Source organism: Nicotiana sylvestris, chromosome 2 (assembly GCF_000393655.2).
Source record: "Nicotiana sylvestris chromosome 2, ASM39365v2, whole genome shotgun sequence".
Taxonomy (NCBI): Eukaryota; Viridiplantae; Streptophyta; class Magnoliopsida; order Solanales; family Solanaceae; genus Nicotiana; species Nicotiana sylvestris.
This window is the reverse complement of record NC_091058.1, coordinates 89,889,774-89,915,231: the sequence shown is the minus strand read 5'-3', so window position 1 is coordinate 89,915,231 and position 25,458 is coordinate 89,889,774. Positions and strand designations below refer to the sequence as shown.

At 39.3% G+C, this 25,458-nt stretch overlaps 2 protein-coding genes across 2 annotated transcripts; both read right to left on the bottom strand.

Annotated features, from left to right (window-relative positions):
* Positions 1-6,845: 6,845 nt before the first annotated feature.
* On the bottom strand, positions 6,846-7,301 carry LOC138885220 (uncharacterized). The gene has a single exon (XM_070166134.1). The coding sequence runs from the start codon at positions 7,299-7,301 to the stop codon at positions 6,846-6,848; it is 456 nt and encodes a 151-aa protein (XP_070022235.1).
* Positions 7,302-7,883: 582 nt separating this feature from the next.
* LOC138885219 (uncharacterized) lies at positions 7,884-8,276 on the bottom strand. Its single transcript, XM_070166132.1, has one exon. It carries the CDS (start codon positions 8,274-8,276, stop codon positions 7,884-7,886), a length of 393 nt encoding a protein of 130 aa, XP_070022233.1.
* Positions 8,277-25,458: the final 17,182 nt, after the last annotated feature.

Here is a 25,458-nt window from a genome sequence, read left to right as displayed (position 1 = left end):
GGACAGCTTAAACGCACATATATGTAAAGAAAAAGGAAGTTTAGATAATTTAAACACATATAGGAATTGGGAAAGAGAAGTCCTAAGTTGATTAGCCTACAAGATCAATCTGTGCAATGCCCGATAATCCTCCTCAACTAGAGGGGCTACACGTGACATTAGCGTGCAGATCATCAAATCCTTTTACTACCCATTACCCCCCCTTAATGGTTATATAAGCGAGTTTGATTAACGACCTCTAAGCGTGCTGCTACTCGTCCCTTCTATGAAGCCCCAGAGGAATTTAGGACCTCTAGACTTAGGCAGTTCTAGACAATCCTAAGGTGTTTAAAAGGGAAAAGTCTAGGCGAAAACGAATAACATATAAGACTGTCAATTAAGGAAGCAGGTAAAAGGCTCATGTTTACCTCCACATATACATAGGCAAATAAACATCACGTCTCAAATAACTAATTTTTGAAGAAGTTCAGAAATTCTAAGAACATGATATCTAGATGAATGTTACAGATACAGGATATGCAGGGTTCGTTTTAAGGGAAGTGGCAGAATCCTAACCAGTTTGTCTACTGGTTTTCAAAATCTGTTAGACTTAAGTAGTTTGAAAACAATCAGAACACAGTTTTCAGTTTTACACAAGGATATTAACCACCTAAGGCTTGCCTAGGTGTGAGATTCTACACAATCACAGTCGCAGGAGATCTTTAAATAGTTTGAGATTATTCAACCTATAGGCATGTTGGATCTAAGTGATACAGATTATAACATGCGATTTATCAATTTGTACTTAGAGACATGATACCTATGCGTGAGCTTGTTTTAAACCTTTTCATGGATAGCTATCGATTTAATCGAAATAAACATGGTTCAAACAGAGTTCCTAAGAACATGGTATCTAATGCATACAGGAATGATAGTTTTATCATTTAATAGCAGGATGTCTATGTGACAGTACTTGCGAAGAACCAGAAATTAAGCATGCAACATGCTGAAGCAGTAAACATGAAGGCCCTAAAACATGATACCTAATGCACAAGTTCAACATGGTTTAAATGTAAATGAACATATCAATCCTAGAACATGGATTCTAATGCAGATTCACAGAATATAAAGCCTATAACATGTTTTCTACCCAGTTTTAACCATAGTATCATACAACTACCTCTCCTTTTATTAGTTACCCCGATATTTGTTTACAAATAATTATTACAGACCAGAATTGCATAAATTATACAGACGAAATGTAAAGTAATACTATAGGGAGCCTAAAACAGGACCAAAATAAACCCGAGAGCACCAGGCCTTCAATGTAGTCTCAAATGCCCAGAAATCTCATAGCCAACAAGTGTCTAGGTGTGTTAGAGTTCCCTAAGGACCTCAAGGATCCCGGGCAGTGCTCACACCAAGACTTTTCTCAAGTAGGGACTGGTTATGTGCAGTGTGGAAAAGGCAGCCCTGATATGCCAGAGTTTAGAGAGATCTCAAGGATCCCTAAGTAGTACACATACCAGAAGGGCAGAACTTAGTAACCTAAGAGTAAGTGAGAGTGCTTGAAAAGACTTAGTGAAAATAATTTCTTAGGAGTAAAAAGATTTTTTGGAATAGACTAGTTTTAGGAAAACACTAGGAATTAAAACTAGTTTTTAGAAGAATACAGATAACATTTTGAAAATAGTTCAATTATAGCAAAATTCAGTAGGCAGCCAGTCAATCGTAGAAGGTTCAGATTCACAGGCACTTTAGCAGGCAGGTTTGCACACAAGGGTGAAAGGGGTTGGGAACATATCGGAATCTCATTGAGGGTACATGAATCGGGGTAGGGAGGCATGTAGACAATATAGAATACTTAGGAGCTTCATAGTCTTAATGAATTAACCAGGATAGCAGGCAACTAAAACATGGAGCAAAGATGTAGAAGACAGAATTAGACACACAAAGTAGGGTCATAACATGATCACATAGCTAAAGGATTAATCATAAATCAACACACAGGCTGGTCAAGCATCAAATAAACATGTAAAGTGTAGACATACTAGTTGTACATTGAATAGGGCAGAATTTAGGCATGCTTGAACAAAGAAGTCAAATGCATAATGAACTAATGCAGGAATGAAACACATAGAGCTTCGATTTCAATTGTAACTAGAGACATACTAGTTGAGAAAAAAGAATGCAGAATATAAAGCAAGTATAGTCTCACTATCTAGCCTTGGCTTTCAGTCGGCTAGACCTATAATAGCACTAGTAGCACAAGTAGCAAAGAAGGAGAATAGTTTGAGTGTGTGTGTGTGTGTGTGTATTGTGAGCTAATATCTGTCTGAGAACCACAACAATTGGGGGGGGGGTTATAGTATGCAATAAAGTAGGACACATAAGGTAATGAGCCAATCACATGCACATAAGGTATGAGAAATCAATTAACAATCAGTCATGAATCAATTAAGGGGACATAATCACCTAAGTGATACTTAATTTAAGGAAATCTCACACAGAATCCATCAGTAAATCAGAGCAAGGTTAATAAGGTAAGAAATAATTCCCGGAATCAATCACACAATCAACCCAAAAATAAAGACATATAAATAGGGTAAGAACAAGTAAAGCTTAAATAAGGAAATATGGATACTAAATTCAAGCCCTTATTTAGGTAAGTAAATCATTTAGCAACTTAATTGACAGAAATAAAGGTAACGGGCAAAACAACAGGATAAATAGCCAGAGAATTAGAACCCTAGGGTATGCCAAAGGCAAAGAGATGAAACTCAAAAAGGATCAGTCAAAACATCAAAGAAGAAAGCCATCGTTGAAGACACTTAAATGTCTGAGCCATTTTTACAGAAAATGGTAGGGGTCAAAACCCTAGAGTGAAGAGTATAGTCATGCGAGTCAATCGAACATATAAAGAAATTGAGTCTAAACACTTAGTGTTTCTTAGAAACTTAAAAAGGGCGAAACCCTAGTTTTGAGAAGACGAGAGAAATCAGTTAACAATAAGAAATATAGAATTTTTTTAAAGAAAAATAACAAGATAAACTTAAAAATATCTCATATCCAAAAAGATCTGAATGAATTTGAGCATCAAGAGACTATGGTTTCAAGAGAATGGCAGAGATGAAACAAAACCTAGCCTGAAACCAGAGATTCGAACCATAATCACGAGATAGCAGTACTCATAAATGGAGAGTAGCCGTAGGTAAATTCAAAAACTATTTCGAACAGATCGGGGTTGGATATTCTTCGAGATTCCTTCACAAACCAACAAAATCGAACAACCAGAACAGGTAAGAGACAAGATAAGACGATGAATCTCCAGATGATCCCATACCCGGTTGGGAATCAAAGGGGTTTTAGGGATTTTTTGAGTGACGACGCCCTATGGTTTGGGTGGTCTTAGAGAGAAGAGAGAAGATAGGGATTCAGGGGGCGGCGGATTAGGATTATGAGGGTAGGGTTTGGGGTTTGGTACATTAAAAAGGGGCGGTTAATTTAGGGCCGTTGATCTTCTGAGATCAACGACCAGGATTAGATTTAGGCAGGGCAGGTACGAGTATTTGGGTTTGGGTATCGGTTGGACGAGTGTGGATAATGGGCTAGGATAGGTCCGAAATTGAGTATTTTCTAGGGGCTAGATTTTAAATACCCAATTAATTTAATAAAATAATTTATAAATGATAAAAATGTGATTTGTGCATGAAAATGCTTTAAAATACTTACTTAATATTGTAAAAATATGAAAAGTCTTTTTCTGTATAGATAATATAATTTGTGCATATATATAGGCTATTGTTGCAAAAATATGCAATTATAGCATAAAAATACAAATGTGATGGTAAAAAATACAATTAAATATTTAAACATTATATGGGCATATATGATGAATTTAGATGATTAGATCATCATAAAAATAATATGAGGAATAATTATTGTATATTTGTATAAATAAAAATACAGAAATAAATTGATTTAAGGCTTTTAAAAAATTATAAAAATACTTGTGCATGTTTGTAAATGCGTACACAATATTTTGAAAGTATGTAGGCATATTTAAATATATATGAAGAAAAAATTGGGTATCAACAGCTGCCTCTCTTTACCCGGGAAGGATGAAAGAGTTTTCGGGTAAAGAAATGATGGCCAATTTTGACCGAATGGTATGTCTTGAAAGATAGAGGCCGAACTTTGGTTTTTGAGCTGCCTACATATCCCTAGTTTTACCAGAATCAGGCTGTGTGTAGTTCCAGATCCATCAGCGGAATGTACTGATGAAGTAATTATAAGAATGGACACGATATTTTGGGATGGATGAAGGAATGGTTACGGTGAACGGTCAAGTTTGAGACGGTTGAAGGAACTGGAGCGAGGTCGTTCCTGCTGGGATAACGGTTGCTTACTGGTCACCTGCAGATAAAGAGATGCTACGAACATGTATTTGCGCAAAAATTTAAACATGATGCAGATTCCCTTTGGACCATGAAAGTTGTCTTCGGACGATGAGGATGTTGTCCTTAGACCATGACGTCCTGGTCCATGAAGCGTATGATAAGGGATTCGCAGGCCATGAAATGATGTTCTCAGGCCATGAAAATGGTGCCTTCGAAACATGATGCCTTTGAATAATGATATGCAAATTTGAGAGATCCTCAGGCCATGACATGGTGTCTTCCGGCTATGAGGATGATGCCTTTAGACTATGATGACTTTGGACAGATTGGCGATATTTCAGCCCATGAGATGCAATAATAAGATGTTAACAAGACAAGGCTTAGTCTTGTGAAATGGAGGGTAGGGCTTAGCCCGACAGAAGAGCTAATAGATAGTACTAGAATAAAGCAACATTTATGCACGGAAGGACAATGCTTAGTCCCATGAGAAGGCAATGCTTTGGCTCATGAAAAATTGGAGACAGAGCCTAGTCTCATAATAGATGCGGGATAGGGCTTAGTCCCATGCAAATAGAAGGCATTGCTTAGCCTTATGCAAATATGGAGGCAGCTTAGCCTCATGCAAAGAAAAGGCAGTGATTAGCCTTATGCAAATATGGAGGCGGGGCTTAGCCTCATGCAAGATGCGGGACAAGGCTTGATCCCATGCAAATGGAAGTGCTTAGCCTTATGCAAATATGGAGGCAGGTCTTAACCTCATGCAAGATGCGGGATAGGGCTTAGTCCCATGCAAATGGAAGGCGGTGCTTAGCCTTATGCAAATATGGAGGCAGAGCTTAGCCTCATGCAAGATGCGGGACATGGCTTAGTCCCATGCAAATGGAAGGGAGTGCTTATCCTTATGAAAATATGGAGGCAGGGCTTAGCCTCATGCAAGATACGGGACATGGCTTAGTCCCATGCAAATGGAAGGCAGTGCTTAGCCTTATGCAAATATAAAGGCAGGGCTTAGCCTCATGCAAGATGCAGGACAAGGCTTAGTCCCATGCAAATGGAGGGTAGTGCTTAGCCTTATGCAAATATGGAGGTAGGCTTAGCCTCATGCAAGATGCGGGACATGGCTTAGTCCCATACGAATGGAAGGCAGTGCTTAGCCTTATACAAATATAAAGGCAAGGCTTAGCTTCATGCAATATGCGGGACAGGGCTTAGTCCCATGCAAATGGAAGGCAGTGGTTAGCCTTATGAAAATATGGAGGCAGGGCTTAGCCTCATGCAAGATACGGGACATGGCTTAGTTCCATGCAAATAAAAGGCAGTGCTTATCCTTATACAAATATGGAGGCCGGGCTTAGCCTCATGCAAGATGCAGGATAGGGCTTAGTCCCATGTGAATGGAAGGCAATGCTTAGCCTTATGCAAATATAGAGGCATGGCTTAGCCTTATGCAAGATGCAGGACTGGGCTTAGTCCCATGCAAATGGAAGGCAATGCTTAGCCTTATGCAAATATGGAGGCAAATCTTAGTCTCATGCAAGATGCAGGACAAGGCTTAGTCCATGCAAATGGAAGGCAGTGCTTAGCCTTATGCAAATATGGAGGCAGGGCTTAGCATCATGCAAGATGCGGACAGGGCTTAGTCCCATGCAAATGGAATAGCAAAGAAGGGTAGAATGTTTCTTAGTTGGGGATACATTCAGTGTTTGGTGGCCCGTTTGATAGTGATTTTGCTTCGTGTATATATATTTGTGAATGCTATTGCTATGTCAGATGTGCTTGTGTTTAAAGAATAATTGTAAGTTTTGTAAAGGGGAGGTTGGTTCGTTCCTTTGACCGCTGGCCTTGCTTTTTTATGCTGGATGCCTTGTTTGAGTTTCCCTGGGTAACACTTAGCTATTACGGAAATAGAGTTTTCGAAAATGTGCAATTATTGATAAAAATAGAGTTATTTTTTAGAAATATGGTGAAATTATCAAATAATTTTAGATGAACTAGTGACTATAACACATCTTAGAGACATCGCAGCTTTCTCGTGTTAGAATTTTGAGGGTCCTCCTCAAAATTCTGCCCTAGTTTGGTAGATGATCCTTTAGCCATTTACGAGCAACGAACTCATTGAACCTTCTTCAAAATTTTGAAAATCCTTCTCAAAATTCTACCCCAGTTTCTTAACCAATTTCTGATTATCTGGCACATGCTGGCGTTGGCTGGACTTGCTCCGGAATTTTGAGGGTCCTCCTCAAAATTCTGCCCCAGTTTCTAGTTCTGGGGGAAAAGAAAATTTTATTGTGTATGATCAAACCCACAGGACTGCCTACGTATCCCTTCTTAAACGGGAATCAGGTCAAGCGTAGTTCAATTATATCAGATGAAGAAATGTAAGTAGTCTAAACATAGTATCTCTTGGACCTTGCCAGTTGGGAGAGAATTTTCCTTTGGCTTCATCTTGATGTGTGAAGATCTTCTTCAGCACCAACTGTCCAAGTGCAAACTGTCTAGGCTTGACCCTCTTGTTGAAAGCTCTGGACATTCTATTCTAATAAAGCTGACCGTGACATATTGCGTCCATTCTTTTCCATCTATAAGGTCCAATTGCTCATAGCGGCTCCTTATCCATTCTACATCACTGAGTTCGTCTTCCTGTATGATTCTTAAAGAAGGAATCTCTACCTCGGCTGAGATGACAGCTTCGATACCATAAACCAGTAAGTAAGGATTTGCCCCAGTTGATTTGCGAACTATAGTGCGGTATCCTAACAAAGCAAATGGTAGCTTCTCGTGCCATTGTTTGTGGTTTTCTAACATCTTTCTTAGTATCTTCTTGATGTTTTTGTTGGCGGCTTCTAAGGCTCCATTCATCTGAGGTCTGTACGCTGTGGAGTTGTTGTGCTTGATTTTGAAAGTTTCACATATGGCTTTCATTAGATCACTATTGAGATTGGTGGCATTATCAGTGACAATAGAATCAGGAACTCCGAATCGGCAAACAATATGATCCTTGACAAATTCTGTGACGACTTTCTTGGTTATAGCTTTGTAGGATGTAGCCTTTACCCATTTTGTGAAGTAGTCAATGGCTACTAGAATAAACATGTGCCCGTTTGAAGTAGTGGGCTCGATAGGATCGATGACATCCATTCCCCAGGAGACGAATGACCAAGGTGAGCTTGTGGCATTGAGATCATTTGGCGGCACTTTTATCATATCGGCATGCACTTGACATTGGTAGCATTTGCGGACATACTGGACGCAATCTGTCTCCATAGTCATCCAGAAATAACCGGCCCTAAGTATCTTCTTGGCCAGGACAACACCGTTCATATGTGAGCCGCAGGTCCCCGCATGTATATCCTCAAGTAGCTTAGAAGCCTCTTTTGCGTCGACACATCTTAGCAATCCCAAATCAAGAGTTCTTCTATACAAGTTTCCTCCGCTGTGGAAGAAGTGATAGGACAATCTCCGGAGTGTGCATTTTTGAGTGTGGTTTGCATGCTTCGGGTATTCTCATTTCGCCAAATACTCCTTGATGTCATGGAACCAAGGTTTTCCATCCGTCTCTTCCTCGACGTGAGCACAATAAGCCGGTTGATTATGGATTCTCACTGGGATGGGATTAATGAAATTCTTATTCGGATGCTGTATCATGGATGACAATGTGGCCAAAGCATCAACAAACTCGTTCTGAATTTTGGGAACATGCCGAAACTCTATCTTCATGAACCTTTTTCTCAATTCCTGTACATGGTGCATATATGGCAATATCTTAGAATTCTTGGTGGCCCACTCTCCTTGTACCTGGTGCACAAGAAAATTCGAATCACCGATTACTAGCAGCTCCTGAATATTCATGTCGATTGCCATGTTGAGTCCTAGTATGCAGGCTTCATACTCTGCCATGTTGTTAGTGTACAAAAATCTAAGTTTAGTAGATACTGGATACTATTGACCTATTTCTGATACCAAAATCGCTCCAATGCCCACTCCCTTGAAATTTGCATCTCCATCAAAGAACATTCTCTAGCCGTCGTATACTTCAGTAATGTCCTCTCCTATGAATGACACTTCTTCATCAGGAAAATACGTTTTTAAGGGTTCATATTCTCCTCCTACCGGATTTTCAGCAGGATGGTCTGCCAATGCCTGCCCTTTGACCACCTTTTGAGTTACATAGACGATATCGAACTCACTTAGCAGTGTCTGCCACTTGGCTAACTTCCCCGTTAGTATGCGTTTCTGAAATATGTACTTCAGAGGGTCCATCCTGGATAAAAGGTATGTAGTGTAGGCACATAAGTAATGCATCAATTTCTGAGCTGTCCAGGTTAAGGCACAATAAGTGCATTCCAGTAGAGAGTATCGTGCTTCATAATGTGTGAATTTCTTACTTAGGTAGTATATGGATTGCTCCTTTCTCCCTGTCTCATCATGTTGTCCCAGAACACATCCGCAGGCTCCATCCAATATAGATAGATAGAGTAGCAAAGGCCATCCTAGCTCTGGCGGGACCAAGACTGGTGGTGTGGATATGTACTCCTTGATTTTGTCAAAAGCTTTTTGACAACTTGTTTCGGCATCTTTCCTCAACATCTTGAAGATGGGTTCACATATGACTATGGACTGTGTTATGAAGTGACTGATATAGTTGAGACGTCCTAGGAAGCTCATCACGTCCTTTTTACTTCTAGGCAGCGGTAACTCCTGAATAGCCTTAACCTTGGATGGGTCTAGCTCGATCCCTTGATGACTGACAATTTATCCTAGTAACTTTCCTGCGGGAACCCCGAATGCACACTTTGCGGGGTTAAGTTTTAAGTTGTACCTCCTTAACCTGACAAAGAACTTTCTCAAGTCCGTTATTTGATCTGCGACCCTCTTGGATTTGATAATGACGTCGTCCACATACACCTCTATTTCTTTGTGTATCATATCATGGAATATGGTTGTAATGGCTCTCATGTAAGTAGCCCCAACATTCTTTAGACCAAATGGCATCATTTTTGTAACAGTATACCTCCCACGGTGTAACAAAAGCTATTTTCTCTGCGTCTTCTTCATCCATCCAGATCTAGTGATAACCCGCGAAGCAATCTATGAAGGATTGGAGTTTATGCTTGGCGCAATTGTCGATCAGGATGTGTATATTTGGTAGTGGGAAGTCATCCTTGGGACTTGCTTTGTTTAAGTCTCGATAGTCAACACATACTTTGACTTTCCCATCTTTCTTTGAAACTGGCACAATGTTGGCTAACCAGGTTGGGTACTCAACCACCCTGAGGACTTTGGCTTTGATCTGCTTAGTGACTTCCTCCTTGATTTTCAGGCTCATATCTGGTTTGAATTTTCTGAGTTTCTGCTTCACCGGCGGACATATGGGATTGGTAGACAACTTGTGAGCCACTATAGACATGCTCAAACCGGTCATGTTATCATATGACCATGCGAAAATGTCCTCATACCCCTTTAAGAAATGGATGTACTCCTCTTTCTCTGTCGGTGACAAGTGAATGCTGATACGAGTCTCCTTGATGGTCTCGATGTCCCCCAAATTTACCGCTTCAGTTTCGTCCAGGTTGAACTTAGGCTTATTCTCAAAGTTCTCGACCTCCCTGACAACTTCCTCAGGTATTTCATCTTCTTCATCCGAATCACTATCCTCACATTGCATTGACTCATTACATGTCATGGTCACCGGTTCATCAGGAAAAGTAATAATAGTACTGTAGAAAGAAAAAGTGTGGAAGATAATAATAAATAAATAAGAGCAATGCATTTGATTAAAATTGAAAACATCCAAACAAGTACGGCTCGATGAATCGAGCATTTATTTTGAAACAAGTAAGTCTTTAAAACAAAATTACTGAAAATCTTAGATGCCTCGAATGACAATAAAAATAAAATCTGCCAAGCTACCTAGGGACTCAACGGGCCCGGGATGGTGTGGTAGTCTAGTTCCTGAGAACAACTCCCTTTTTCCATAGTCTAAGTAGTGAGGCCTTCTTCTTTCTCCTCCTCCTCCTCAATTATTGCATTGCGATCCATGTATTCATCGTCCAAGAACAGATTTCTCAACCCAGCTAATGCTTCTTCTTTTGCAGTTCCCCATATTGTATCAGCTTGGTGAAATATTTGACTCAGATGTGGCACTGGTTGCTCGAGAGGGTAATAGGGTCTACATTATGGAGGAGACCAATCATCGTACTCTTGCCATGTATACTGGTATCCAAGACCGCAGGTAGTACCATGATGTTTTAGCTGTATCGGTTTGGTAATACCCTGGATATTCTTCCCAAGCCCTTTGTTGGGTTCATACCCAGACCATGCCAGTATGCTTTCTATTTTGTTACTCCACCATCTGTCTTTCTCAAAGGCATTAACGCGTTCGATGTGATGATACATTTCCCCTCCTAGCCTTCTTCTGTTCCCGATAACCGGGATGGTTTGACTGGTGTAAACGGGATTACTCCCATCTCCATGAATGATCACCTCCTAATGGTTCCATTCGAATTTCACGGCTTGATGTAGTGTAGAAGCCACAGCCCCAGCGGCATGTATCCATGGTCAGCCCAATAGAAGATTGTACGAGGCTGATATGTCGAGCACCTGGAATTCAACATTGAACCAAGTTGGCCCCATCTGCAGGCAAAGATTAATCTCCCCAATTATGGCCCTTTGAGACCCATCGAAGTCTTTCACGTTCATGCTTCCTGCCCGTATTTCATGGAAACATTTGCCCAAGCTTTTTAGAGTATCCAACGGACAAATATTGAGGCTTGAACCTCCATCAATCAAGACCATGACAATGAATTTGTCTTCAAATTGCACCGTGATATGTAATGCTCGGTTGTGATTCAACCTTTCAGGCGGTAGCTCATCCTCGTGGAAGATTATTTTATGACTTTCCAGCACCTGCCCTACCATGTTGGCCATCTCTCCGCAGGTGATATTGTTGGGTACATAAGCTTCACTCAATACCTTCATCGAAGCATTCTTGTGCGCCTCTAAATTTTTCAACAGTGATAGTATGGATATCTGAGCTGGGGTTTTGTTCAAATGATCAATGACGGAGTATTCCTTTGCTTGTACTTTCCTCTAAAGGTCTTCCAGTCCCATTTCAATGACAGGCTACTTGGTAGTGGTATCCTTACTTGGACCTCCCAAGTGTTTAGGTGTATATATTCTTCTGGTCCTAGTCATTCCTTGTGCAACATCAGATTCCTCCATCTTTGCCTTTCCTTTTCGCCTAGCTTCAGCAACGTAATTCCAAGTATTGCTTTTGAATTGAAAGGAGGTATGATTGATACTATCACTGTGAAAGGTGTGGTCACTTCCACTTCAAATGGAACAGGGGTGGCCGTAGGTGGAGCTACCTCTACCTCAAATGGAACTAATGCAGTTACCTATTCGATCGATGACTGAGTTTGTACTATAATAGGAGTAAGTGTCACTACGGGTTTAAAGTCATCGCCTTCTCGAATAAGGCCGATTGACCCCTCAGGATCCCATTTTTCGTCCATCTCTATCACATGTATCCCACCACCCCTACGGTCCGGGAGAGGGTTGTTGCGGACATTGGGTGCAGCTTCTTTCGCCTGTATGACCTTGTTGTCAATCAGTGTTTGGATTTTATCTTTCAATGTTTGGCACTCGTCAATGGTATGCCCTTTCATACCGGAATGGTATGCACAAGTTTTGTTTAGGCTGACCTATTAGGACAGGTTTTCTACTTCCACAACGAGATTGGAAGTGACGTAGCTAGTGGCTTTCAACCTTTCATACAGCTGGTCGATGGGTTCAATAATAGCGGTGTATTGTCTAGGTGGCTTGCGGTCAAAATTGGGTCGTGGTCTTGGATAATTTTGGCGAGTTAGAGGTGACTGGAAATGAGATGGTTGAGAATTATAGGTATGATAGACAGTGGCTGATTGGAAATATCTGGGAGATGAGGGTTGATATGTCGATGGAGGTGTTTGATATGTAATTGTAGATTTCGAGCCCTGAGCCACCATTACTGCCCCAACGTCTTTCTTCTTTGATATGCCACCTGATTGTAATGCCTTGCATGTAATGCCTCAACGTTTGTTACCATCCCACTTTTGATGCCTTCTTCGATCCTTTCCCCAAGTTTGATGATATCAGAGAATTTATGGTTTTCAATAACCATCAGCCTTTCATAGTATTGCGGATCCTGTGCTCTGATGAAAAATTTGTTCATCTGTTCCTCTTCCAAAGATGGCCTGACATTGGCTGCTTCCGACCTCCAATAAGTATCATACTCGCAAAAAGTCTAAGTGGGCTTCTTCTTAAGGTTCTGAATATAGAAAACATCTGGTGCATTTTCTGTGTTAAACCTGAATCGGTCCATAAAATCAGACGCCATACTCACCCAGTTGGACCATTTCTTAGGATCCTGGCTGATGTACCAGGACAAAGAGTCTCCTATAAGACTCCTCATGAAAAGCTTCATCTGGATTTTTTCATCCTTTCCGACCCCGACGAGTTTGTCACAATAGGTCCTTAGATGAACCCTAGGATCACGTGTACCGTCAAACTCTCGAAATTGGGAGGTTTGTACCCTTCCGGTAGTTCGACATCCGGCTGTATGCACAAGTTTTCATAATTCAAACCTTCTATCCCTTTGCCTCCTTTGACACCCTGAACCTGACTTGTCAATTTCTTGAGTTCCTCAGGCATGTTCTTGATGAGCAGGTCCTTCTCAGTGGATTCTGGTGTATAGGAGGTTAGTTGAGTAGAGTGAGGTACGATTTCCACATATATAGGGTTGTTTTGGTGAGTACTGGGAATTTGGGCGTAGTGGTGATCACTGGTTGAGTTTTGGGGATCGGTAATGGGATGTGATGTGTTCTGGAGAGTATGATAAGTAGCGGTTGGTGGGTACTAGGTTTTTGGTGTTTTGTTGGTTGACATCAGGTACATTCAGGGTGAGGGATAGGTTTGCTAAGTTGCGAACCTGCTCAAGCTTTCCCTGTAGCTCCAGTATATTTTGTTCTAACCTCAAAGCTAAATCATTTGGTGCAGGAGTACTCCGTCCATCTGAAGTCTCTGCATTTTCCTTTCGAATACCACTTAAGTTGTCCATTTTATCTTTCCCTTTGCTCTTTGTATTACTTGGAGGATGAGGTGGTGGAGGGCCTCTAGATCTAGTGTGATACACTGATGATGCCAGTATGTGCGAACCAACCTTAGGGGATGAGAATAAAGAATAAAGAAAAACAAAAGGTAAACAAGTCAGTAAGGGTTATGAAATATTTGCAGTATTTAAACACGTATTGCGGGAATGTAAATTCACATCCTAATTTGGGAGCCTCGTTGTGCCCGAGGTAGGCCTAGCGACAAATAAATTTGGAGAAATTCAGTGCCAATAATTGCCTCATTTCATTAATGTAAAAGTAAACGACCCAAAATGACACTAAATAAGATAATGTTGCTAATGGCACTTGACCTTATTACATTTAAAAGGAAAGCAAGTAAATCTAATCTACTTGGTCCCAGAAGGACCCTCTCTAGACCGGATGCTGTTGTCGATCAACTCTCCCAGCTCGCGCATGTTTAGCAGTAGGAATGCCCTTGCCAAATGCCCTCCTTCATTTCCTTCAACGTTCTGGCAGTCGGTGACCCTCTTCCTTATCTTCCCTTCCAATTCCATTAAACTGTACTCCAGATATTCCAGCCTCTCGGTGGATTTAACAGCTCTTTCTTTCCACTCGTTAATCATTTCCATATCGATGTTATGCTGAGCCATATGCTTGGCTTCAAACTCTCGAACTCTTTTGCGCAGCTTGTTGTACTTCACCTCTGCTTCGGCAAACTCATCTATGACCCTATTTCCTGGACCAACCCTTGGCTCGAAGACTCCTAATAGATTATCGTTCAACCACGAGGGGTAAAGTATGAATGGCCCGCATGATATCGGTCTGGTTCGATAGTATCCTTGTCTACAACAATCTTCAAAGTCCACATATATTGTGCTTCATTCTTATATGGGATGGCGTTACCCTAGAAATCAGCTATGAAGTGACTCATTTTAGCAATATGTGGTATGACCTGTCTCCTGCCTTCCTGTCTTATAACCCTGAGGGGAGCATAAGGGTATATCCCTCTTAACCCAATCAGCACCAAATGTGGGACGTCTCTGGATCTTATGATGAACTCGTCGGTGGGGAACCATTCGAACATCCACTAAACCTGGTCCTTAGTCAACTTGTTGAAAAACTGCACCCATCCTACATCATCCTTAGGTTGAGCAAACATGCCTAGAATGTAAGTCAGTCTCTTAGGGTGATGGAAGGCTATGTGGTCATTCCACGGCCTTCGTGGAAACTCTTGGCGGTATTGACCCCTCTGGAGATGTTCTAACAGCCAGAATTGTAACAGCAAATTGCAATCCTCAAAGAATCTTGACCCCTTCTGACAGCGTTCTAAGGCCCGGTACATATCCGCAATGATCATAAGGACAATATTATATGTCTGCCCCTCGATCCCATCCATCAGAGTCTTGGCCACCATGGCCAGCCTAGTATGGATTCTATCCCCTTGGATTGGGAATACTAGTATGCCCAAGAACCATACGATGAACCCAACCCAAGTATTTGATTGAGAACTCATCATCAAAAATACGGTAAGAGCTGCTGTGACCGTATCTTTCATAAAAGAAGTCAAAAGGTACGTAAGAGTTTTTTAGGCACTCCAAATCATCATTTTTATTCAGCCCCATCATCTTAAGGAACCCTCTGGTGGTGCGATTTTCAGGTGCTAACAGACCAGGGCTATCCCAAGGCAACCCAGCAAATCCTCATATTTCTTCTAGGAGGGGAGTCATTTCTATATCCCCAAAACGGAACACAAACCTTTCCTTATCCCAAAACAGAGAGGCGACCTCGATTAACATTTTGTTCGGTTGAAGATCCAACAGTGATGGCAAATTCCATAAGATCTTTTCACATGATTTTGGTCTCTTTAGGGAAGGTCCTTCCACCAATCTATCAAAAGTGGAGGTATGCTACCGACCATATCGAATCTGGGGACTTCGTGCCTCATTTTCTGCAAAACAAAAGATAGTTAGACCTTTTCCCCCTCTAGGTTCGCCTATTTATACAGTAATGATTAGCATATTGGCACTTATTTCTCTAAATTAATGCACACAATCGTGATTACGTCCGTTGGTATTGTGAAAAACCCGATGGACTTTGGACGAGGCTTGTCTTAAAAGGTTATAATGCGGATAACATATTAACCCGGCTAGGTTTGACCATGATGCATGTACAATTAATCAGAGTAAGGCTGCTACAGAGGTCTAGACTGGGACCCTCAAACGGACAACTTGAGGGGAAAAGGCACGGAACCGTTGAATGTACCGCTGATCAACTAGTTTTACCACAAATACGCCTTTCCGAATTTAAAGGGTGATATATAGGAAGAGCGCAAACACTCATCAAGCATTTCTATGGGATTTATTATACACGAGTGGAATATGATGTTAAGCATGATTTATGCAACAATAAACAGTATGTTGTCAAGTATTTGCACATAAAAAATGATAAATGCAGTATTGAAAGACAATTACGAAAAAAGAAAACAAAGTGACAAGTCAGTTTCAGGAAAATAAAGAAATCATAAATAAGCAGTTAAATCCAAATAAACGGGAAAGGGTACCCGGGATAAAGCATGCTTAGACTAATTCACAAAAATAAGTTCGTTATGGTAAGAGCCTAAAATATCCCTAACAGAGTCGCCATGCTGTCGCGCCCCCTTTTTCCTCGTAGAGTCCGAGTTTCGACGTTCATGTGGAAACAATTCGTTTCCTTTTGGGAATTGGGTATTTGAATTTGAAGAGTTGTCACCTAACGGATTAAGGTGCATTAGGGCACCTAGAGCGATTAACTCAAATAACTAGTTTGCATTACCAGAGATTAGGGTAAGGGCTCAAAACAACCTTAAAGGGAATATGTTAGGCACCCCTCGCGGTCCACAATGGTGGGTCCCAGCCGAACTTTAACTATGTGAATTAGTCATTTTAACAAGTAAATAGTCTTAACACATATTTGCGAATAAAGGTAGTTTTCACAGTCTAAATACATATATGATCAAGGAAATTTAGATAATGAAAGTAAAGGAGGTTTGGACAGCTTAAACACACATATATGTAAAGAAAAAGGAAGTTTAGATAATTTAAACATATATAGGAATTGGGAAAGGAAAATCCTAAGTTGATTAGCCTACAAGATCAATCTGTGCAATGCCCGATAATCCTCCTCAACTAGAGGGGCTACATGTGACATTAGCGCGCAGATCATCAAATCCTTTTACTACCCATTACCCCCCCTTAATGGTTATATAAACGAGTTTGATTAACGACCTCTAAGCGTGCTGCTACTCTTCCCTTCTATGAAGCCCCAGAGGAATTTAGGACCTCTAGACTTAGGCAGTTCTAGACAATCCTAAGGTGTTTAAAAGGGAAAAGTCTAGGCAACAACGAATAACATATAGGACTGTCAATTAAGGAAGCAGGTAAAAGGCTCATGTTTACCTCCACATATACATAGGCAAATAAACAGCACGTCTCAAACAACTAATTTTTGAAGAAGTTCAGAAATCCTAAGAGCATGATATCTAGATGAATGTTACAAATACAGGATATGCAGGGTTCGTTTTAAGGGAAGTGGAAGAATCCTAACTAGTTTGCCGACTGGTTTTCAAAATATGTTAGACTTAAGCAGTTTGTAAACAATCAAAACACAATTTTCAGTTTTACACAAGGATATTAACCACCTAAGGCTTGCCTAGGCGCGAGATTCTGCACAATCACAGTCGCAGAAGCTGTTTAAACAGTTTGGGATTATTCAACCTATAGGCATATTGGATCTAAGTGATACAGATTATAACAAGCGATTTATCAATTTGTACTTAGAGACATGATACCTATGCGTGAGCTTGTTTTAAACCTTTTCATGGATAGCTATCGATTTAATCGAAATAGACATGGTTCAAACAGAGTTCCTAAGAACATGGTATCTAATGCATACAAGAATGATAGTTTTATCATTTAATAGCAGGATGTCTATGTGACAGTACTTGCGAAGAACCAGAAATTAAGCATGCAACATTCTGAAGTAGTAAACGTGAAGGCCCTAAAACAGGATACCTAATGCATAGGTTCAACATGGTTTAAATGTAAATGAACATATCAATCCTAGTACATGGATTCTAATGAAGATTCACAGAATATAAAGCCTATAGCATGTTTTCTACCCTATTTTACCCACAGTATCATACAACTACCTCCCCTTTTATTAGTTACCTCGATATTTGTTTACAAATAATTATTACAGACCAAAATTGCATAAATTACACAGAAAAAATGTAAAGTAATACTATATGGAGCCTGAAGTAGGCCCAAAATAAACACGGGAGCACCAGACCTTTAATGTAGTCTCAAATGCCCAGAAATCTCATAGCCAACACGTGTCTAGGTGTGTCAGAATTCCCTAAGGACCTCAAGGATCCCGGACAGTGCGCACACCAAGACTTTTCTCAAGTAGGGATTGGTTATGTGCAGTGTGGAAAAGCCAGCCCTGATATGCCAGAGTTCAGAGAGATCTCAAGGATCCCTAAGTAGTACACATACCAGAGGGGCAGAACTTAATAACCTAAGAGTAAGTGAGAGTGCTTGAAAAGACTTAGTGAAAACAATTTCTTAGGAGTAAAAAGATTTTCTAGAATAGACCAGTTTTAGGAAAATACTAGGAATTAAAGCTAGTTTTTTGAAGAATACAGATAACATTTTGAAAACAGTTCAGAAGATAGCAAAATTCAGTAGGTAGCCAGTCAATCATAGAAGGTTCAGATTCACAGGCACTTTAGCAGGCAAGTTTGCACACAAGGGTGAAAGGGATTGGGAACATATAGGAATCTTATTGAGGGTATATGAATAGGGGCAGGGAGGCATGTAGACAATATAGAATACTTAGGAGCTTCATAGTCTTAATGAATTAACCAGGATAGCAAGCAACTAAAACATGGATCAAAGATGTATAAGAAAGAATCAGACACACAAGTAGGGTCATAGCATGATCACATAGCTAAAGGATTAATCATAAATCAACACACAGGCTGGTCAAGCATCAAATAAATATGTAAAGTGTAGACATACTAGTTGTACATTGAATACAAAATTTAAGCATGCTTTAACAAAGAAGTCAAATTCATAATGAACTAATGCAGGAATGAAACACATAAAGCTTGGATTTCAATTGTAACTAGAGACATACCAGTTGAGAAAAAAGAATGCAGAATATAAAGCAAGTATAGTCTCACTATCTAGCCTTGGCTTGCAGCCGGCTAGACCCATAATAGCACTAGTAGCACAAGTAGCAAAGAAGGAGAATAGTTTGAGTGTGTGTGTGTATTGTGAGCTAATATCTGTTTGAGAACCAGAACAATGGGGGGGGGGGGTTATAGTATGCAATAGAGTAGGACTCATAAGGTACTGAGCCAATCACATGCACATAAGGTATGAGAAATTAATTAACAATCAGTCATGGATCAATTAAGGGGACAGAATCACATAAGTGATACTTAATTTAAGGAAATCTCACACGGAATCCATCAGTAAATCAGAGCAAGTTTAATAAGGTAAGAAATAATTTCCGGAATCAATCACGCAATCAACCCAAAGATACAGACATGTAAATAGGGTAAGAACAAGTAAAACATAAATAAGGAAATATGGATACTAAATTCAAGCTCTTATTTAGGTAAGTAAATCAATTAACAACTTAATTGACAGAAATAAAGGTAACGGGCAAAACAACAAGATAAATAGCCAGAGAATTAGAACCCTAGGGTATGCCAAAGACAAAGAGATGAAACTAAAAAAGGATCAGTCGAAATAGCAAAGAAGAAAGCCATCGTTGAAGACACTTAAATGTCTGAGCATTTTTTTTACAGAAAACGTTAGGGGTCAAAACCCTAGAGTGAAGAACATAGTCATGCGAGTCAATCGAACAGACAAAGAAATTGAGTCTAAACACTTAAAAGAAATAGTGTTTCTTAGAAACTTAGGAAGGGCGAAACCCTGGTTTTGAGAAGACGAGAGAAATCGGTTAACAATAAGAAACATAGAATTTTTTTAAAAGAAAAATAACAAGATAAACTTAAACATATCTCATATCCACAAAGATCTGAATGAATTTGAGAAGCAAGAGACTAGGGTTTCAAGAGAATGATAGAGATGAAAGAAAACCTAGCCTGAAACCAGAGATTAGAACCATAATCACGAGATAGCAGTACTCACAAACGGAGATAGCCGTAGGTAAATTCAAAAACAGTTTCGAACAGATCGGGGTTGGATCTTCTTCGAGATTCCTTCATAAACCAACAAAATCGAACACCCAGAAGAGGTAAGAGGCTAGATAAGATGACGAATCTCCAGAGGATCCCATACCAGATTGGGAATCGAAGGGGTTTTGGGGATTTTTTGAGTGACGACGCCCTAGGGTTTGGATTGTCTCAGAGAGAAGAGAGAAGATAGGGATTCAGGGGGCGGCGAACTAGGATTATGAGGGTAGGGTTTGGGGTTTGGTACATTAAAAAGGGTTGGTTGATTTAGGGCCATTGATCTTCTAAGATCAACGACCAAGATTAGATTTAGGCAGGGTGGGTATGGGTATTTGGGTTTGGGTCTGGGTTGGACGGGTGTGGATATTGGACTAGGCTATGTCCGAAATTGAGTATTTTCTAGGGAATAGATTTTAAATACCTAATTAATTTAATAAAACAATTTTATAAAATTTATAAATGGTAAAAATGTGATTTGTGCATGAAAATGCTTTAAAATACTTACTTAATATTGTAAAAATATGAAAAGTTTTTTTCTGTATAGATAATATAATTGTGCATATATATATATATATAGGCTATTATTGCAAAAATATGCAATTCTAGCCTAAAAATGCAAATGTGATTGTAAAAAATACAATTAAATATTTAAACATTATAGGGGCATAAATGGTAAATTTAAATGATTAGATCATCATAAAAATAATATAAAGAATAATTATTGTATATTTGGATAAGTAAAAATACAGAAATAAATTGATTTAAGGCTTTTAAAATTACAGAAAAATTATAAAAATACTTGTGCATGTTTGTAAATGCGTATACAATATTTTTGAAAGTATGTAGGCATATTTAAATATATATAAAGGAAAAATTGGGTATCATTACAAGTATTATGTGATACCAAATACTATATAAATAACAAAGAGATCGAACATATATGGAAGGGAAATCATAGGGAGATTCCATATTAGAACTAGAATTGGGGAAGATTGAGGAGGCGACTGCTAGGGTTTGAGAGGAGAAGAAGAGAGTAGAGAGGATTTTAGGGCGGCAGTCTTAGGGAAATGGGTGTTAGAGTTTTGGGTTGGGTAGTTTTAAAGTTGGGTGATGGCATGTGGGCCGTTAATCTCCGAGATCAATAGTTGAGATAGAAGGAAAGAGTTGGGCGAGTCGTTTAAAATGGGTACCGACCGAGTTAATTTAAAGAGGTTATTTGGTTTGGGCTGCTGATGCTGGGCTAAAGGGCATTGGGCCAAGGTTTTGGTCCGAAAATTAGCCCTATATTGGGCCAATAATTTAATACACAAAAATTATTTAAATAATAATTTGAAAAAAATAATTAATAGATAATAAAATATTATTTATGCAATAAAATAATTGAAAAATAATAACTTAAATATTATAAAAATATAAAAATATTAGTTAGCATGAATAATGTAATAAATATAATTATGCATAGCGTATAGACTATTGTTGCAAAATTATATAAATAGCCTAAAAGTACAAATATAATTATATAAATGAAGTAAAAATATTTTGAAAAATACATGTGGATGAAAAATAATAATTTTGGATGATTAAGTCATCATAAAATATTTTAAGGGATAATTAATAAATATTCAAGTAATTTAAATGGAAGAAAATTAATTTTAAAGCTCTAAAAATTATGTAAAATTATATAAAATGCTCATAAGGCTCTTGTAGACTAAGTAATGATGCAAAATAATATTATGAAAGTATATACTATTTGAAAAAATATGAGGGCAAAATTGAGTATCAACAACTGCCCCTCTTTACTTGGGAATGATGAAAGAGTTGTCAAGTAAAGAAAATGATGACCAATTTTGTCTGAAGTGCGTGAGGAATGATGTATTTTGAAAAAAAATGGGGGCCGAACCCTGGTTCTTGAGTTGCCTACATATCCTTGATTTTACGAAAATCAGGCCGTGTGTAGTTCTGGATCCAATGGCGGACAAAACCAATAGAGTTGTTATAAGAGTGGTTGTATGTTTCGAAAAAGGTTCTTTTGGGTAGGATAGTGTCGTAGGTAACATATATTTAGGTGGGGTCATGAATGTGAATTTGGATGTTACGGGCATATCACAAGGCAAATATCTGAACGATCATAAAGTAAAAGGTAGTCAATTACTGGTAGTCGGTTACGTTTGAGGTAGTCGAAGGATGTGAACATTGTGAATGGAAACTGGAGTGAAGATTGCTCCTATGTGTAGAATGTTTACCTCCCGAGTTACCTGTGAAACTAAAACACGGTGCATGCGAATATATATGGGTTATAGCAAAAATTTAAACATGATGCAAATTCCCTTTGGACCGTGAAGGTTATCTTTGGACGATGAGGATGATGTCCTTAGACCATGACGTCTTGGTCCATGAAGCGTTTGATAAGGGATTCGCAGGCATGAAATGGTGTCCTTAGGCTATGAGGATGATGCCTTTGGACTATAAGGCCTTTGAACAATGATGTGCAACTTTGAGGGATCCTCAGGCCATGGAATGGTGTCTTCAGGCTATGAAGATAGTGCCTTCGAGCTATGATGCCTTTGAACAATGCGGTGATATTCCAGCCTATAAAAATGCAAAGATATGGTGATATCGTTCATTTGATAGAGGAAATAGGTGATGCTTAGTCATATGCGAGGATGAGACAACACAAGGCTTAGTCTTGTATAAGATGAGGGTAGTGCTTAGCCCTATACGAAGAAAAGAGATAGTGCTTAGCCTTATGCAGTATATCAGAGACAGTGTTTAGTCTCATGCAAAGAGAGGCAATGTTTAGCCTTATGCAGTAATGGAGGCAATGCTTAGCCTCATGCAAGGAATGGAGACAGTGCTTAGTCTCAAAGAAAGGCAGTGTTTAGCCTTATGCAAGGTGAGGGCAGTGTCTAGCCCTATGCAAATGGTAGAGACGATTCTTAGTCTCATGTAGAAAAGGCAGTGCTTAGCCTTATGCAAAGGAAAGGTAATGCTTAGACTTATGTGATAATGGAGACATTGCTTAGTCCATATAAAGAAAGTTAGTGTTTAGCCTCATGCAGTAATGGAGGCGGTGCTTGGCCTCATGCAAGGAATGGAGACAATGCTTAGTCTCAAAGAAAGGTAGTGTTTAGACTTGTGCGATGATGAGGGCAGTGCTTAGCCCTATGTAAGAAAAGCAATGAATAGCTACGAAGGAGTAAAGTATTTCTTAGCTTGATGTGTTTGTGTTTGGAAACTTTGTCATTATGAATATAGCAGTTGCTGCGTGTATATATTTGCGAATATTCCTGTTATGTTCATTTTGCCTGCATTCAAAGAATTTTTTTGAGTTTTTCACAGGACGGTTGGTTCGTGCTCTCGATTTCCTTGCTTTGCCTTTTGCCTTTGAGACCCTACTTGAGTTACCCTGGGTAACGTCTGGCTGCCATAGAAACATTGTTTTTCAAAAAACATGCGTGTATTTGACAAATTACTATTTTCAGAAATGTAGTTATTTGAAATACATGATAATGCACGAGATTATATAATTTAGATGAGCTGTTGACTGTGACGCATTTCGAGACATCGCAATCTCCTTGCTTTAGAATTTTGAGGGTCCTCCTCAAAATTCTGCCCTAGTTTAAAACTTTAAATGCACACTTTTGCAACACATTCCTTGGCTGTTCCAAACATAATGAAATCAGGCAAACTCGAGATCTTGCCCCAGTTTTTGACCATAGGGAAATGAAGATTTTATTATGATGTGACCGAACCCATAGGTCCGCCTACATATCCCCTCTTAAACGGGAATCAGGTCAAGCATAGTTCAGTTACATCAAATAGAAAATGCAAAGAATTTAAACATAATATCTCTTAACTGCATCTAAATTGATAGCTTTCGGCAAAATCTCTCCATCCATTTCTGCAAGTATAATTGCTCCTCCTGTCAATACCCGGTGAACAATGTAAGGACCCTACTAGTTGGTTGAACATTTCCCCTTGGCTTCATCCTGGTGCGGCAAAATTTACTTTAGCACCAATTGCGCTGGTGCGAATTGCCTTGACCTAACCTTTTTGTTAAAATCTCTTGCAATTCTGTTCTGGTAGAGTTGACTGTTGTCGACGCCCCCTTTTTCTACGAGTCGAAATCGGGTATACGATATTGGGAGGACAACTCTATTCCCTTTCAAGAATTGGGTCTTAGAAGTTGAAGAGTTGCCACCTAATGATTATAGTGCATTAAGACACTTTTGAGAAAGGTTTGAGTTGGAAAACCAGAGTTCGGGTAAGGGCTAGAAATTATCTCGAGGGGAAGGTGTTAGACATCCCTTAATATCCACTAGTGTGGTCCCGGCCATGTTACAATTGTGACTTTACAAGTAAACAATCAAGGCTCAAATAAGGACTCGCATATAACATTGCAATTAGGTTGAAAACTTTTGAAGGCAAGTAGAGAGGGAGAAATTTATGAAAAAAAGGATTTGATTAGTTTTACAAGAAGAGATGAAAGCAAATAAAGGGAAGGGGGTCCTAGGTTTATGATTAATATGGATCACTTCAATGCAATATCCAGCAATCACTCCTCAGAAGAGGGGTCACACGTGATATTAGCGCACCGGTCATCATATCCATATTCTACCCTTCCTACCCCGTTAAGGTATTAAAGCATGGACTGGTATCGTTACTTATTGCATGCTATTATCCGCACCAATCCTATCAGTCTCGGAGGGCATTGAGACTACTAATCCTACAGGGTAAGGAGTAGGTTGAACCCTCAGGTTTAAAGGATAAAATGCTAAGCGACATACATAACAAATAGGACCGCACATAAGGGAGCATACAAAGACAAATAAAGGCTCACAGATCTCTCCACAAATGAACATGTAATCAGCACATCTCAAACGCATTTAAGGTCTAAAAGATGGGAGTTTTCAGAAAACAGGAATAGATAACATCAGTTGAGTTTAGTGACAGATAAAAAAATCGTTAAAGCATGGTTTTTGAAAATCAAGTAGTGACAGTAGCTTAACGAGGTGCTGGACAAGTATTCAAAATAGCACGATTTTGGGCAGAGAATGGTAACCCAGTAGTTTGAAAACATAATAGAACAAGAATCAGAAAATCAGTGAGAGTAAATAGATGCACAATTTCAAGATTTTGTTTCCAGATAGAGCGGGAGTTTTTTTTAAAAAAGAAACAGAGTGAACTTCAGAAAGAATGGGAGCAGTGGAGTTCAAAATGATAAGAGGCTGATTGGTCTTAAACCGGTAAAACATGATTAATCGATTCTTATTAGGCCTAAAGTTTGTCTAGGTATCGTATGCGTTGCCTAGTTATCTTAAAGGGTGAACATGCATATCGATTTTTTTAGTTGTAAGAGGGATAAACAAATAGTTAACCATACTTGTATTATTAGATTAAGCATGCTAATGAGTCGTTTAACAATTACAATCAGACAAGTATAAAATCCTAAACAACAAGATGTCTAATGCACATAGGAGTTCCTAAAACATGATTTCTAAATGCTAATGATTATGAGAATGCAGTAGTAGCCATTATAAAAGTTGTTTGCCTATTATTAACTAATCATAGTTACAAAATGAATATAACAACAGGCTGAAAGTAAAGAACCTAGAACAGGATTTCTAATGTGTGAGATGCATGTCCTATATAGGTTATCTATTGTGCAGATAAATAAATAGAGTCCTATAAGCATGTTTTCCACCCATTACTTAAACTAAGCATG